This window comes from Netta rufina (genome assembly GCF_964035555.1).
Source record: "Netta rufina genome assembly, chromosome: 5".
In the NCBI taxonomy this organism is placed as follows: Eukaryota; Metazoa; Chordata; class Aves; order Anseriformes; family Anatidae; genus Netta; species Netta rufina.
This window is the reverse complement of record NC_140128.1, coordinates 18,542,276-18,558,423: the sequence shown is the minus strand read 5'-3', so window position 1 is coordinate 18,558,423 and position 16,148 is coordinate 18,542,276. Positions and strand designations below refer to the sequence as shown.

Here is a 16,148-nt window from a genome sequence, read left to right as displayed (position 1 = left end):
ATTCATGCAAGGCAAATATAACATAATCTACTGGCTCTGCTTTTAAAAATCTCTTGAATATGCCAATGTACAAGAACCTAAACTCTTGTAGGACAGACATAACATACTGTCTCCAGGAAAAATATTTTATTTATGCAATTCTTTCCATATATTTATGAGGTTCTATTTTTAAATTGTTCAGATTCCTGGCCCACACTATATCCAGAAGAGTATTCTGCCCCTTTCTCCTTGAATGGTTACGAGAGTTTATTTTCCATTCTAAATGTATGTGACTTGTACTCACATCTTTTATCTAAAATGGCTTCTATTCCTCTTTGATATTTATACACTGGATTTATTTATAAAGAGTCATCGTATCTCCTCTCTGCCTTCATTTGCCTAGATAAAGCAGAAAATCTCCTTTGTTTGTTTCTAAAGATAGATATTCCACACACACACATTGATCCCAGTTCTCAGAACTGCACCTGTTCCAAATTAACTTTTATCTTTCTTAAACACAGATGACCAGAACTGTACTTGGTACTCCAAATGAAAATTTGACAACATTTTATAAAATGACACAAATGTTTTCCTGTGTCTACTAAAATTTTCCAATATTCCCGACAAAAATAAAGGCTATTATTATTTATTTATTTTTAAATAGCATGAATTCTTACCTACTATTCTGGCAAGATTATTTTTAATGAATCAACATGACGTGGAGAATATCTTTATTCTTTTCAGCACAAAAGTCAGAAATATTCAAGCAAATATTATTAACCTAGCATAAATACATCTAAAACCAAACAGCATTATTTTTGATATAATCTGTCAAATCATTTAGATAACAATATGGCAGCAAATAGCTTACTCCTGCTGGAGAAAATAAAATTGAACAACAATGAGAATGAGAAGCAGAAAACATATCACAGAGAAGATATGAAAATTTTACACATTTTAGTTTTTATACATACTGAGTGTGTAGCATTTTAGATTTTAAACATACCAAAAATAAATAAACAAACAAAAGTTATTCAAAACTTTAAGGGAAACTGGATTGCAAATCTAGGTTTCAGCAAATTTTAATTCTGTATAAAAGATTCATAAAATCTTTTCATAAGATTTCATAATCTTAAAAGATTCATAAAAGATTTTTCTGTCACATACTCTTGTATTTTAAGATAGGAGAAAAAAGGACGTCAAATTCCTACTTTTTATTAGACAGGCTCTATGTCTACTAAAGCCACTGTTAGAAAAAAGTTAGGGGGAGGGAGTAGGAAGTGAGGGAGGAAGAGGGAGAGTGGCACTAAGAAAAGGATGCCAGTATTGTTTTAGATGTTTTTTTCCAACAATGAACACCAAACCAATTGACAATGTTGCTCTCTTTTCCAAAAATAGTACATCAGCAGACAGGAGAAATAAGTTGCCAAACCAGAGAAGATCCAAAGCTAAAATCTGCTAAACATAGCAGATTTGCCTACTACCACTGGAAATTAAATTGCTTCACCATTCACATAATAACCAAAATAAGACAGGAAATTTTTACTTAGTTTCTACTGGATGTCTACTCAAAAACATCCAAAGTCATTTTAAGTTAAACTGACTTTTAATAGAGTCTAGGTAAAGACTGGGCCAATTCTTCAGAAAATCGTAAGTACAGAGAAAATCTTTTTTAGTAGGAAATGTAGTAAGCTTTCTTTTGTATTAAGTTACTTGAAAAAATGTTGGATATTACATGGATTTCACTTACACCAGCATAACCCAGAAAGAATTCATGAGAAGTCAATGAAATTAGTCCTATGAAAGATCAAGGTAAGATCATTAAGCAGCGGCACTGTGGAGACTGACAATATATCCATATTAATACTCATTGGCTTTATAATACATGGAAAATTATTGAAAACCTTCAGTCTTGCAGGTTTTAATTATGCATGTAAAATCTGGGATAAACACCTCCCAAATTCCTCCATGATCATGCGTTCACCTAGACAGTCAGAATATCCTCGTTTTTCTGCCTCTTCAGCTTGCACCAGGAGACAAGTACATGTTGCTTTCACTTCTTCCCAAGATAGATATCTCAGTCTGACAGAGAAAAAATAATTTAGTATAAAATATATCAATTTTAAATACAGAAAATAATTAAAAAGACAAACTTCAAACTTCTTAACTAAGGTACTAACAGTAAATTCAGCCTACTGCTGGCAAAGAAAACAGCACCAAGTTCCTCAAGGATTCCCAAAATGGCATTTTACCACCCCTTCCTTTGAATAAACTCTTTAAACTACCAGTTGTTAACATTGTATTCGGCTACATTATTAACATTATTCTTTCTTTTATGCAATTCAAATAAAGGCATAATTTGACATTATCTACCCCATCTATACATTATCCACAGCAGAAATTATTCAAATATTTTCAAAATTATTATTGTCTGAACACCACAAACATAATAAAAACAATTTTCTTACTACTTCTTTGGGAAAGGTTTTGTTAGAAATGAATGGACTGGAAGGGATTATGAAGAGAATTAATTATGTGATCAACACAAAACTAACTTCTGTTTTTAAAGCAGAACTAATATGTAAGTCCTTGAAGTCTCCATAATACGTTCCTAAGGGATAGGAATAGTCTCCCCTTTATGTATTTATTTAATTAAGAGGGAAAAAGCTATGTGAAGGTAATTCCTTTTATACAAACCACCTGTCATTTTAGTCATTATTTCTTAGGTAAATATGATACTGGTTACATGACACATTACTGAAGATAGACCAATGGGTTATGCATTACTATTTCCAACTATTCACCTGTCTTTCTCCAATTTTGGTAATATTTCCAATGCTGATGTTAAAACTGGGTTATTTCCTTCATTACTTCCTATGTCCATGTAGTTTAGCGCAGTCAGCTGTGGATTTTTATCTGGACTTTCTTCATAATTTTTGCAACCAATGCATTTACAAATAGAGGAACACATAATTTTAGCCTGGCAAATACAGAATATTTGTATAAAAATTATATAAAACTTAAATTAAACATACAACTGAAGAACAACTAGACCTATATCACCAGGGACTTATTCTAGATATACTGGTCTATATTCTCAGAGTGAGACTGTCGGTATCAATTTGAGGAAGCAAGTCAGTTCCCTCCAAGGATTCTCTGTGGAGAATAGTGATACTCCCTTGCTCTGTACACAGACAAATCACAGACTGCTCCCCTTCAATTTGTGGACTGAGCATTAAAGCTACCTGGATTGGCAGAAAACATTGCCTGCATTCATGATATTATGAAGAGTCTTCCAAGCCTGTTGGGGCCTGAAGACTACCACCCATTCCTACTCTTTCATGCAGGATCTAATGAGGCTGCAACACAGAGACTCCAAAATATCAAAAGGGACTTTATGTCCCTCAGAAGGAGGTTAAAGGGATCAGGAGTACAAGCAATGTTCTCCTCCATCTTCCCATTTGGAGGCTGGGACCAAAGAAGAAGGAGATGAACAGACCAAGTGAAAAATTGGCTGCATGGCTGGTGCCATGCTCAAGGTTTTGGGTTCTACGATCTCAAACATACTTTTAAGAGACAGGGCAATGCTGACACAGGATGGGGTGCACCTGACCAAGCGGGGCAAGAGTGTTCTGGTCAGCAAGCTGGCTGGCCTTTTAACTCATCAACTTCAGCTAGATTCAGTTCTCTGAAGTCAAAGACATGACAAGAATGAGACTGTGACTCCTATGTTCAAAAAAATTTATGATCAACAATTCAAAGAAAGAACTAGTTACAAAATAAAATCAATGTTAAAGTAATAATCAACAATAGGAAAATTCACCTGACTCACCTCAAAGCACTCACAATAATTCTTGAGACATCCTGAACGCCTGCAATTGCATCCTTTGTTATGGTAAGGTTTAACTTCTCCCAGTTTTGTTTGCCCAATCTTTGGTAGGAAAGCTTCTGGGTTTCTATCGAGACAGACCTGAAACAAAAAATGTTAAATTATGAGACATTCAAAGACGTACTTTGAAACACTTGAAGAGTGCCGTGCAATATTTAACTACGAATTTCTTACTTTCTACTCATCCTTGGTGACATGAAGAACATATATAAAAGAGTCTTCTACAGCATGTGAAAGCAGAAATTCAAAGATTCCAGAATATTAAGCTGACTGGGCTATATCACAGAAAGCAACTCAAATTGGTCAAATAATATCCTAAATGACCCATCTGCTATTCACTTGGGGCTGGTTTTGTCTTGCTGCTGACCCTACTTTCACCAGAAATAAAAAGTTGCCAGTGAAAAATAGTGCACATATGGTCACGTACATCTCATGAGTATTAATGATATTTATTAATGTTCCAATACAAGAACATTCAATGAAATCAGCATTGGATATTCCATTGGAAATGTAGTTTTTTTCACATCCTAAGACCTCACAAATGCCATGGACTACTAAAAGGCTGATTAAAGGGATTCTATACACTTTATGTCCAATATTTATGGATGACACAGAAGCTAGTATGCTTTCCTCAGGCACAGACAAGATCTCTTATTCTCTACCAGGATGCCATCTGCAACAGTGAAAGACAGTCATCAACAGACGTCAACAACCCCATCAGTACAACTACTGAAGAGCATTTGATTTGAAAACCAGTTGTTGCACATTGATCCCAAAAACTGATGTAGCTTCCACTGGTCGAATTCAGCAAAGTAATAAATCTAATTAGATCAAATTCTTCTACAATCCAGAGATTATCTGAATGATACAAAAGAGCTCTGGAGAGTTGCATGCAAGAATAACAAAGCCATTAATATATCCTAATTTTAAAGTATCAGCAGTAGAATAAGACCTTTCATTTTCACTCTAAACTTTACAAAACATAACAGACATATATACGTCTAAGATTAAATTATTGCCCAGATTTTGAAGTTTGAAACACAAACAAAAATCAGCCCCCATAGTACTCTATCTTTCATGAATAAATCAACCAGAAAGACTGGTACAGACAATTGCAGAAGATCTGTCAATGAGAATAATAATTTGGATAATGATAAAATGTTTTCCTTTAAATTCCTCTAATTTGGGGACACAATAAATTTTCCTTTAAGTGAAAACATTTCTGAAATTAAACTTGGGGTTCCATACTTCCTTCCAAGAATGAAAATTATCATTCAGTTATCATACCACCAGTTTTAATCCAAAGTATCAGAAGTTCTATAAAAGGAAATTAAATATGTATATATAGGTATTTATTTATGTAAGAAAAATATAGAGACACCACAGTGCTATTTAATATAAAAATAACATTTCAAGGAATTTTACTGGAGAAAAAACAATACTTCTGTATTTTTCATACGTATTTTTCACAAAGATGATACTGGTCTGTATTTTTTTTTACCTTAATGGCTTTAAATCGTTCAGTTTCATGAAGCGGATTGTTGTAACAATTATTGCAGTTGCAATTGCAGCAAAAATCACCATTGGCAAAGCAATCACAATATCTGTGATTAACATATAAGGCAAAATAAGAAATGAAAAGATTAACTGCTTTTAAATGTTATTCTATTTCAAGACAGAATTTATAGTTTCTACTCATGAAAAATGTCCCCTTCCTCAGTCATATAATCATACCCAAAACCATACAAAATCCTTCTCTCTTTCATTCAATTTTATGTTTTGTAAAACAAGCCCACTCCACAAATGAATCAAATAGTAATCATTATGTACACGGCTCCATGCATCTTATTTATGTAAATAATGTTTATGCATGTAAACATAATAATACTGTGCGCATAATATTTATGCATATATTATTATGCACGGCAGCCAGATAGATGCTTCACTACACAGCAATTACATTCCATAAATTATTTTCTGGATACACATTGATCATTACCTTCTAGCTTCTTATTGTATTTTCCGTATTTTTTATTATATTCAGTCATCCAAAACTCTGCACTACATTCTGAGCTTGTGTGAACATTAGTTTACACAAACTGTTGATCTTTTTAACTCAGGATCAGAGGAGTAACTTTTGACACCTATGGACTGTTCAGTGGAATACATTTATTGTATGTTTGTCCTTTCATATATACACTGCTACTAGCATTTATGAAATGTTGATAAACTATTACTTACAATTTAAGACACTGAGATTTTGTGCAGTTACATGGTTTCTTAGACTTTGTAAACCCTGAACGACAAGGTAGGCTACACAGGTTGAAAAAGGAAAAAAAATTAGAAAAAAAAAAATACAAATACAGCTACTATGAAATTTAGTCTATACATTTAAAACAATAAAAACCTGTTTTGTTTTGTTTTGTTTTTTCTTTTTTCCCTCAGCACTGTTGGAGCTACTTAACAAATGTAGAGTCACAGAGCAGATGACAAAAAGAGAAGACTAAATAACCTGTAATCTCCTGCTACCCACCAGCTGTCTCTACCTGGGGCAAATCAGCCCCCAGTCACAGAATCCAGTGATAGTTGAGCAACTGCAAAGCATTCTCTCCTCTCACCTTGGGGTTGCATCTGCCTTGTATTTAACAATGATCTCCAATTAAATATTATTAAAAGAATTCCACTAGTGTTAGAAATATGGGCAAAGCACATTACTTACATTTGGAAACATATTCACTAATTCAGAAAATTAAATGTTTTTCAGACACGTGGACACCACAATTGCATTGATCCTAAGAAACCCTGGAAGCATGCTAGACAGCCTTGACCACCACCAACAGGCTTCATGACCACTGAGATACACACAGAAAGCATTTGTACAGAACTGCATTTGTATTACAAGAGAGAAGCAGCCATGTAACACAAAGATGTCTAGGAGTCATTTCCAGTATAAAATGCAGAAGTCATCATGGACTAAATGTTTCACTCATCTTACCCAGCTGAAGGCACTTTCACTTGCACGTTTGATTCTGGCTGGAATGTGGCAGTGCTAGCTGCCGACTGTAAGGATCCATGTTCAAACTGTTTAAGATAAAATTCATATAACTAGTTTATGTTAAGTTTTTAAAAAGACTTTCATGAGTTAGAAGAGATAAAGTAGCACTGAGAAAATGCTCCAAGGATGCTTTGTTTGCCATGAATAGTGATAAAACTCATAGAAGTTTAAAACCATTAAAATTGCATGCATGTCCTCTGTGAAACTGCTCGGTATGTCAGGATCCCCATTTCCCCTGGCGTGAAGTACCAAGAACAGCTTTCAGTGCTGCAGTATTAGCGTACTGTTTTCAACATACTGATAATTCTATGTTCAGTTGCTTTTATTTCCAGTAGTCAACTGAAACTGGCTAGTGACTTGATAATTTACATTATGTTCATCTACCATATGACATCTAATTGGTTGAAGACTAAGCAAATTTTTAAAAAAGAATTAGATCACAGGCCAACAAAACAGACTGCAGATCTGTTGTCTCTTCAGATATGCGATTAATAACAGCCTGGTTATGGAGAGAGAAGGGAAGAACAAATAGGATTATGCTGTTAATACACGTAAAATGAGGGGCTGTGAGTAACTGTAAATCATGGTTATTTTAATTGGTGATTAATCTAGCTGACCATAAGGAAGAGGAAAATTAATATATTTAAAGCAAGAGAAGAAATTTAGGGAACAACAGACTGAGGATAAAATTAAAGAGAAAAGAATAGCTGTCCAGCCTATATCACTATGCCAGAATGTTTAGACACAAATTTGCTGATATACTACTTCTAGTGCTGAAAAACTCTATAGTTGATTGTTTCCTCTAGCCCTTGGGTTTTCAGTTCCCTCCTTTATGACAATGATTGCTATTCACAACCCATCTGCTGTGCTCGTACTGACATCACATATTCATTTCACATAAATCAGAAGTTAACAGGTAAAAATTTGCAGTGATTTTTGCTAACAGCTCTGTTGGAAGTAACACACTAGAAATCAAACTTCTGCAAAGATTTCTGGTCTTCTGTTCAGTTTTCATTTTTAAAAATAAATTGAAATACTTTTCTACCACTTATTCCATCAGCAAAAAAGAAACATGAAAGAATTATGATTTAATCAGACGTAATGACTACTAAATCCTAATCATGAGGAGAATGTAAAGAATTTTACTGGAAGAAAACAGTCCCCTTCTTCTGTAAAAGCCAATATGCCTTCCTACTCCCTCCCCCCAAAAGAGTTGCATAACAGTTCTGAGAAATAATATAATCTATTTAAATTCAAAATTCAAGTTCTGAAAACTGGAAAACATTTATTTTTCTCAGGGAAAACTATTTTTAATTTTGGTATTGTTTCCAGAAAATTCTGAAACTGGGATAAGAGGCAACGGGCACAAACTGAAACACAGGGAAGTTCCATCTGAACACGAGAAAACACTTCTTTACTGTGAAGACAACAGAACACTGGAACAGATTGCCCAGAGAGGCTGTCGGGTCTCCTTCTCTGGAGATATTCAAAACCTGCCTGGATGCCATCCTGCACAACGTGCTGCGGGTCACCCTGCTTGGCATGAGGGCTGGAGTGGATGATCTCCAGAAGTTTCCAACCTCAACCATTCTGCTATTCCATGATTCTGTGATACCTTTATTGTCCTGGTTTCAGTTAGGACAGAGTTAATTTTCTTCCTAGTAGCTGGTAGGGTGCTATGTTTTGGCTTAGGATGAGAAGAGTGCTGATAATATGCTGATGTTTTAATTGTTGCAGAGCAGTGCTTACACCAAGCCAAGGACGTTTCAGCTTCTCACTCTGTCCTGCCAACGGGCAGGCTGGGGGTGCAGCAGGAGCTGGGAGGGGACAGACCCAGAGCAGCTGACCACAACTGGCCAAAGGGGTATTCCATACCATCTGACGTCATGCTGAACAATAGATAGGGGTGGCTAGCCATGGGGGGGGAGTGGACTGCTTGGGGTTAGGCTGGGCATTGGTCAGCGGGTGGTGAACAATTACATTGTGCATCACTTGTTTCATACACATTATTAGTAGTAGTACTATTATCATCATTATTGTTATTATTATTGTTGTTATTATTATTTTTCTGTCTTATTAAACTGTCTTTATCTCAACTGACAGGCTTCACTTTCCTGTTTCTCTCCCCCATCCCAGAGAGGGAGAGGGGAGGGTGAGAAAACCGCTGTGTGGTGTTTAGCTGCCGGCCGGGTTAAACCACAACAGAAATTGTATTGGATGCAAAACTAATCTGTCCAGACTAACTAAACTGTCTTTAGAAAATTCATGGTTGTTATTCCTGACATAGACATAATAACCCTTATTAAGGAAAGTAAAAAGAATGTATGCTGCTACTTGATAAATGCAAAGAATAAAGCTTCTTTACCTCTTGCTCATTAAGATCCAGTTTACCTGAAACAGGCAAATACTGCCCCAGTACAGCTGTTACAGGGTTGCCCACATCTGAAAAGAAGATATTTACCTGAAGACTGCAGAACTACTACGTGTATACAGTTTATTTTTTGCATTTTTTTTTTAAATTAAGCATACCTGCAAATAGGTAGCTTGAACTTCTTATACTGACAAAGAAATTACTTCCCTGACACTGTCTGTCTTCTTTCTTCACCTCCTGTTACAATCTACTTTAGAAACCAAGCTTACTCTACAATTGTGTCAATGAATGAATGAATGAATTGTGGCCTGGAAGTTCTCTCTCCAGGAATGTTTTTTTTCATTGCAAAGAACAAGAATAAAAAGCTGATCACACACACACACAAAACAAAAGCAAAACCACCACCACCAACAAAAAACTTAAAGAAGAATAAATCGCCAATTTGTAAGCTAGGAATTTGATCACAGGTTGTTTTTACTCTATGACACCAAGAACATTAAAAAACAAATGGCATAATGGCATAGAGTTATAATATTTTGATAAGATAAAAATGTCTGAAACGTGTTTATGTATGGTGCTTAATATTAAAAGGCTTTCTTTTCACTTTGACATCAACATACAGCACTGTAATGAAGTTAATAAAATAATACATAATTATTAACAATTTAAATAAATAAAATGACAGTGATAAATAATGAAATATGCCATGTTTATCTTTCTGAGGAAGCTATATTTCAGTAAAGAAATATTCTCTCAAGTGTTGTATTGCTTCTAAGATGAAAAAGTATTACTCCACCAAACATCAGAATAGCTAAACCATTAACTTTAGGGCCTCAGAAAGCACCTTCCTTAAAAATGGATGGTAATTCAAGTTCACCAAATGATGCAAAAATCAGTTGGACATTTTAAATCCCAAGGCTAAAGTATACCTGAGAGCCCTCGAAGCTGCTCTTGTTTTATACAGAAACAGTGACACTTGGTGGCAAGCTATGGTAAATGCAAATATATGCAAATATTTATGCTTGCATTGTATTCTACATATTCATTTCATCTTTCTTATTGCATTGAAGTGCCTAGCATTTTTCAGTTATAAAATAATGTAATAACTTGTGATAGCTATGCTAACTGTGGCTCATCTCCCACTGTCGCTGCGTAAGAATATAAACACATGCAGTTGCACATTAACCATGATGTGCTTGCTATCTGACATGTTAGAGATAATTTTAACTTTCATTTTACCAGATTGAAGATAATTATGTTGGTCTTGATACTGGGGCAATAGATAAACTGGTTTTAGTTCCTGTGTGGCAGAGTTGTTTATGCAGAGTATTTGAGTACCTCCTTCCAACTGACAGATTACCTGGAATAAATAACTAATGATTAGCTTTCATCTAAGAAACTTTAATTCTTAACATGAAGATATAAAGGTTTTCATAAGGGCAATGCGTTTCATAAAGCTGCATAATCACAGACTGGAGTCTTTCAGACAAACTCATTATTATGCATTAAGTTGTTTGCTTTTTGACCCTTTCACTTTGTTTGGTTCTGGAAGCAGTTCTTGAGGTACCGTACTGTATCCCCTCAATCTAGTTGAGATGGACTCCTGGTTCTCTAAATTGTTGCATGGGGAGTGTTTTGCATGTTATGCATTTTTGTTGTTGTTGTGTGTTTTTTTTTTTTTTGTTTTGTTTTTGTTTTGTTTTGTTTTGTTTTACTCTAGTTTTCTACTATGCTGGTCTAAGATTCAGTTCCCTAACCATAAAACACCACATTCTGTTTCAAGGTTTCATTTCACTTATTTAGAAGCGATTCCTTTGTGAGGTAGTTTTCATATTATCATATTTGCTTCTAGCAAGTATAGATAAGTAGAAAATAATATGTTATATACAAAATAGCACTGTACTTGATAAAATTTAGACTGTGAGTCTGAGGAAGTCTTATTAGTCTTGACAAAGGGCTTGTTACGTAGGATTTTTTGGTGCATGTGTGGTATAAATAAATTAAGAATTTTCTTTAGCATACAATTCTGCTATCAGTTACAGAATATAATCACCACAGGGTTGGTATCATTTCTGTGTAAACATCTGGGTTCCTCCACTACACCATGCAATGCTAATAACTTGCAGCCAGATTCGCCAACATTTGAACTCTGAAAAATTGTTCTGTCTTGGTAATTCTCAATAACATTTCTAATTGCCTCTCTTACCTCAGCCTGAAACATCAAGTATTACATCTTAGTAGCCATGCTTTAAAATCTACTTTGAATTCCAAACAAATACAATAAATTAAAAAAAATAAATGCATACTTACTATTTCATCATAGGCAGAAGCATTAGTCTGAGGTAAGCCACAAATACCGCTGGAAGATTCTAGTATATAAAATAAAGAATATTTTGTTTACTAAGAGATCAGTGTTTTTATACCAAGAGATCATTTATAGTGTTAATAAAGGCAGATTTTCATGTCACTATGGCATTACAGTCTTATGAAAGAATATTTAATATTCTCTTGTGACAGACTTGGGAAAAACAGACTTCAGTATGGGTTTGTTTGATGTCTCTAAAAGGTTTATTGTGCCCATCTGGTAAAATTCATTTAGCAATGACATTACGTTAGCAAGGCAGATGAATAAGTCAGGTTCCATCGTAAAGACTGTATATTGCTAACATACAAAGGATGGCTGCGGGACTAAATGCATTATAAGGGACATTATATGCCAGAAAGAACAACTTGAGAACACTTGCTTTGCTAGATAGCATCTACATGATAGTAGGCTGTCTGTTTAACACTGACTGACATACAAGGCTTGGTACACAAAAAGGAAACTCAATCATTCTTTTGAGGGATACAGAAAACAACATGGGCCACGAAGTATCACCCTGCAAATACAGAATATTTGTTAAATAAGTCTCCTCAATACCATTAGAGCAAGCAGACTACATTCCACATCAGAAAAGAAGGCAACTTTCTTCAGTGCTCTTGGTCCATTCAGACTTCAGGAAAAACTATCCTTTCAGACCAAATCTAGCAGTCGGTTTAACCCTGAGCATGGTTGTGAACAGGCAGAATACACCAACTCAAGAGCTTACTATCATCAGCAGTATCAGTGCAAACCACAGTTTTAACACCTCTTGTCAGACTTCAAAGTGAAATAAAAACATTGTTTGACAAAATCCAAAGGGGAAATTTTTTTGCAAGAAGGAATATTTTCTTCACACTCTCCTGAATGAATGGAGAAGGGGTATAGGAGCAAGGAAAAAAAAATCAAAAGTAAGACAACTACATGGTTGAAGCAACATGAACATACACAAAGAAATGGTGATCCATTTCAAACCTTGTTTCCTTCCAAGCCTTCTTAGCTCTACTAATGTTTTCAGAAATGGCTCAATGGCTCATAATGCAATTTTCCAAATCTAGAAAGTATGTTATTTAGCTATTTAAATGCTTTTTTAAGGTTATTGAAAAAAAAAAAAATTCCACTCAGCCACTTGAGGCACTTACCATTTAAGCAATCTGGCAAGTTTTTTGACTGCATAGGGCTGGTTTGGATTCCCTTATATTGGTCATAACAAATACAGTTATTCTCACCTGCAACTGGAGGTATTAATGGTCTAAACACCTGAAGAACAGAATGTTTAATATGTTTAATTTATAACTTGTATATATTAAATGTCTCATTTTTAAAAAGCCAAACAAATAAACAAAAATGATTTATAGTGGCCTTCAAAATTATAAATTATTTACATTTTCAAGATATAATTAAGCACATAAATGCTGCAAACAGCATTACCAGATACCACTGAAATGTGAACATTATTTCTCCATTTTCTGTTCAACATGTAGTAATGGTTCCGATCTAATATACCTGTAACTATAATAGCATCATACCTAACATCTACTTTTGTATTTTCAATAATAAAGCAAATTAAGAGAAAATGGAAAAGATAAAAACCAACTATTTCTTAGTCTCAAATTAGGATCGAGATTGTTTGAATTGGACAATTTGCTCTCAGTCTTTATGTTCCCTACTTCCTCCACATAATATAGACAGCAGTTTGGAACGGTAAGTAAGCAGCACAGACACAGCCAATCAGCTTTTTTATTTTACTAAAAGTATGCGTAACCCAATTATAATTTTGTTCTAATACCTTCAAGAAACAGGACTGATTAAGGAAACACAGATTTAGTGTGGTAAACTCTGAGGGTAATAGGAAGGCAGCTGGTCCGAAAGATTTTTTCTAAATCTTATTTTTAGACCCTTTGTATAGAAGACCCAAGGCTAACAAATGTTTGTTACCTGCAGCTTGATTTTGAATAAAGGAACCATTGTGCCTTACTGATACCTCTATTTTCTGGAGAAATTTGAATCTTATCAAAAGGTCAAAAGACTTAAGATGATTATTTTGATTATTAAAGAACTACTGATAATATTGAGCATGAGCGTAGAGAAACTCCCAAGCCAGAGATCCTTTTAAACCATAACCCGAAATCAGAAAGGAACCTAAAACATGTAAGGTAAATAAGGTAAATATCATGGTAGACTTTGAGCATCTCAAGATGAAATGCCACTGTGAAATGCAAAGGGCTGGGTAATGTAAGCAATAGGTTCTGTGATGAGAGGTTTCCTGCACAGGTAGCCTCACAGCTGCCACATGACTTCAGCCTAGCACCTTGCTGGGATTTCAAAATAGTTTCTCAGACTAAGCTTTGGTGCTCCTCTAATAGCAGCCCACAGAGCAAAAACAAAATGAGGGGATTTCTGCAGAAGATACTGTACAACCATAAAGAAATATAGAAGCACACAAAAGTATTCTAAATATGATTAGTCTGCATAAAGCACATGGATTTGGTCCTGTGAGCATCACAGAAAGTTTAATGATAGATAATACTTTATAGATAGTAACTGAAGCAACAGAGGTATTACCTTCAAAATACACAGAAAAACTTTGCCAAATGTAGAAAGTACACCACATACAAAACTACTTTCTCTACAGAGATTTAACAATATAGGCCACAATTTACTGTTGCAAATTAATTAATTGTTAGCTCATTTGGACCATACTTTTTAAGATGTCTACTGACTCACCTGTAGAACTAGAAATTAATACAATATTTGTAATTTGTACAACTACCTAATACTTGCTAATACCAATGGTAATATATAAAACAACAGTCAGAACTGCATGTTCACTTCATGTTATTTATGGTAATACAAAACATAAATTTATTGCTGTATTTACTACGAATTTTGTTATAGTATAAAATTTACGATGTAACTTTAGACATAATGTGGATCTCATGTAAGTTTTAATGTGGTAGTTCCCCACATTTCAAGCACAAATAAGCACATACAAAATTCCTATTTCACTTAATCTTACTGGTACAGTTCTGACATTTTGATCGACTGTTTCTTCTGCTGAGAAAATGCTTGAATTTGGAACACTGCAATTTTTATGCTGTGTCATGACAGAAGAAAGAAAATGGACACCATCTGAAGGCAGATAAGGTGAACATGTATGTTCATCTTCTTCTGGAAGATTTAATTCCTTGTAATTTCCAAGATCTTCATTGCCACAGCTGTTGTTTCCATGTGGATATATTTCTACTTTTGCTATTGCATTCTGATTTTCAGCGGTAGGAGGATACTTAAAGTGATCCAACAGAGTCTCTCCCGTATTTACAGTGCATAAATGATTGCCTTGACTAGATGACAATCCTTCTTCAAATTGATTATTTATTACTGCAGTTTCCAGATTAAAATTTTCAGAAATAAAAGGATTATTTTGACTAAATATTTCAGTTACAAGTCCACCATCTATAACTGATCTTATATCGAGCAATATCTGATTCTCCATAGTCATAGACAGACCATCAGCTCCTTCTCATTTATTTGAAGATAATTACATTTTCTATTTCAGTATTCTTCTGAACAGCTTTTATATCTAGAAGTGAATGAAATAGACTAAGTACACACAATACTAAAGATTGATTCAATTAACATGAAACTTAAAAATATAACACTGCAAGTGGTCGTTAGGGTCCTGAATCTGCTTTTTAGAAAACACAGGCCACCACTCCAACGCAAACAGCTGCTTGTTACCATAAGAACGTGCCCTTGTAACTTTTAAATATGTTAACAGCATTCAGGCTTAAATCAGAATCATTTTTTTTTTTTTTTAATAGCAATCGAATCTGTCCTACCACAGAGCCTGGACAGAGGTGTTGCTTGCAGAGCAATAATTATCCTGCTTCAGGTTCATAGTCCTAAGCAGCCCGGTGAGACCAAATGCTCTCCGTGCCACTACTGCCAGAGGCAGACCAGGCTCCTCCCTGCCCTTTAAGTACCACAGTGCCAACATTAAGCTGCCATCGCTCCTATTTCTGGATTCAGACCACACCAACGCGGGGAGGCTCAAGCGTTAGCACACGCCAGACAGGGACGGCTGAGGTCTCTCAGCTCCACACGCACCCATCACGACCCCCTCGGGGACACCCCCGGGGCAGGACTCGCCCCTCACTCCACCTGCAGGGCCGTGGGAGCCCCCCGCCCCTTCCCCAGGGACTTCACCTCCCCGGGGGCCGCCGCCGCCCCCTCAGTGAGCAGGGCACACACGGCCTCCCCCGGCCGTTACCGGAGGCCGCGCACGCGCCATAACGCCCCGCCCGGGGGCAACGGCCGCTGGCTCTCCACACAGGGAAACCTCCCTCCCCTCACAGGGCGCCCACGGCAGCTTGAAATGAAAAACAAACCAAAACTATTGAGTATTTCCAGGCAGATGCCGAAAGAGTAAATCTTAGTTCACTACTGTTAGGGCAGCTGGTACCAAAACACAGCAGGCACATTACAATTTCCC

General features: G+C 35.6%; 1 protein-coding gene across 1 annotated transcript; it reads right to left on the bottom strand.

Moving 5' to 3' along the window:
* Nucleotides 1-1,904: 1,904 nt before the first annotated feature.
* Nucleotides 1,905-15,947, bottom strand: TESMIN (testis expressed metallothionein like protein; the record flags this gene model as incomplete). Its single annotated transcript, XM_084287269.1, has 9 exons — nucleotides 1,905-2,061; nucleotides 2,784-2,959; nucleotides 3,812-3,949; nucleotides 5,370-5,472; nucleotides 6,110-6,181; nucleotides 6,864-6,949; nucleotides 9,289-9,365; nucleotides 12,796-12,913; nucleotides 15,927-15,947. 9 exons carry the CDS (start codon nucleotides 15,945-15,947, stop codon nucleotides 1,905-1,907), a joined length of 948 nt encoding a protein of 315 aa, XP_084143395.1.
* Between the last annotated feature and the right edge of the window lie 201 nt (nucleotides 15,948-16,148).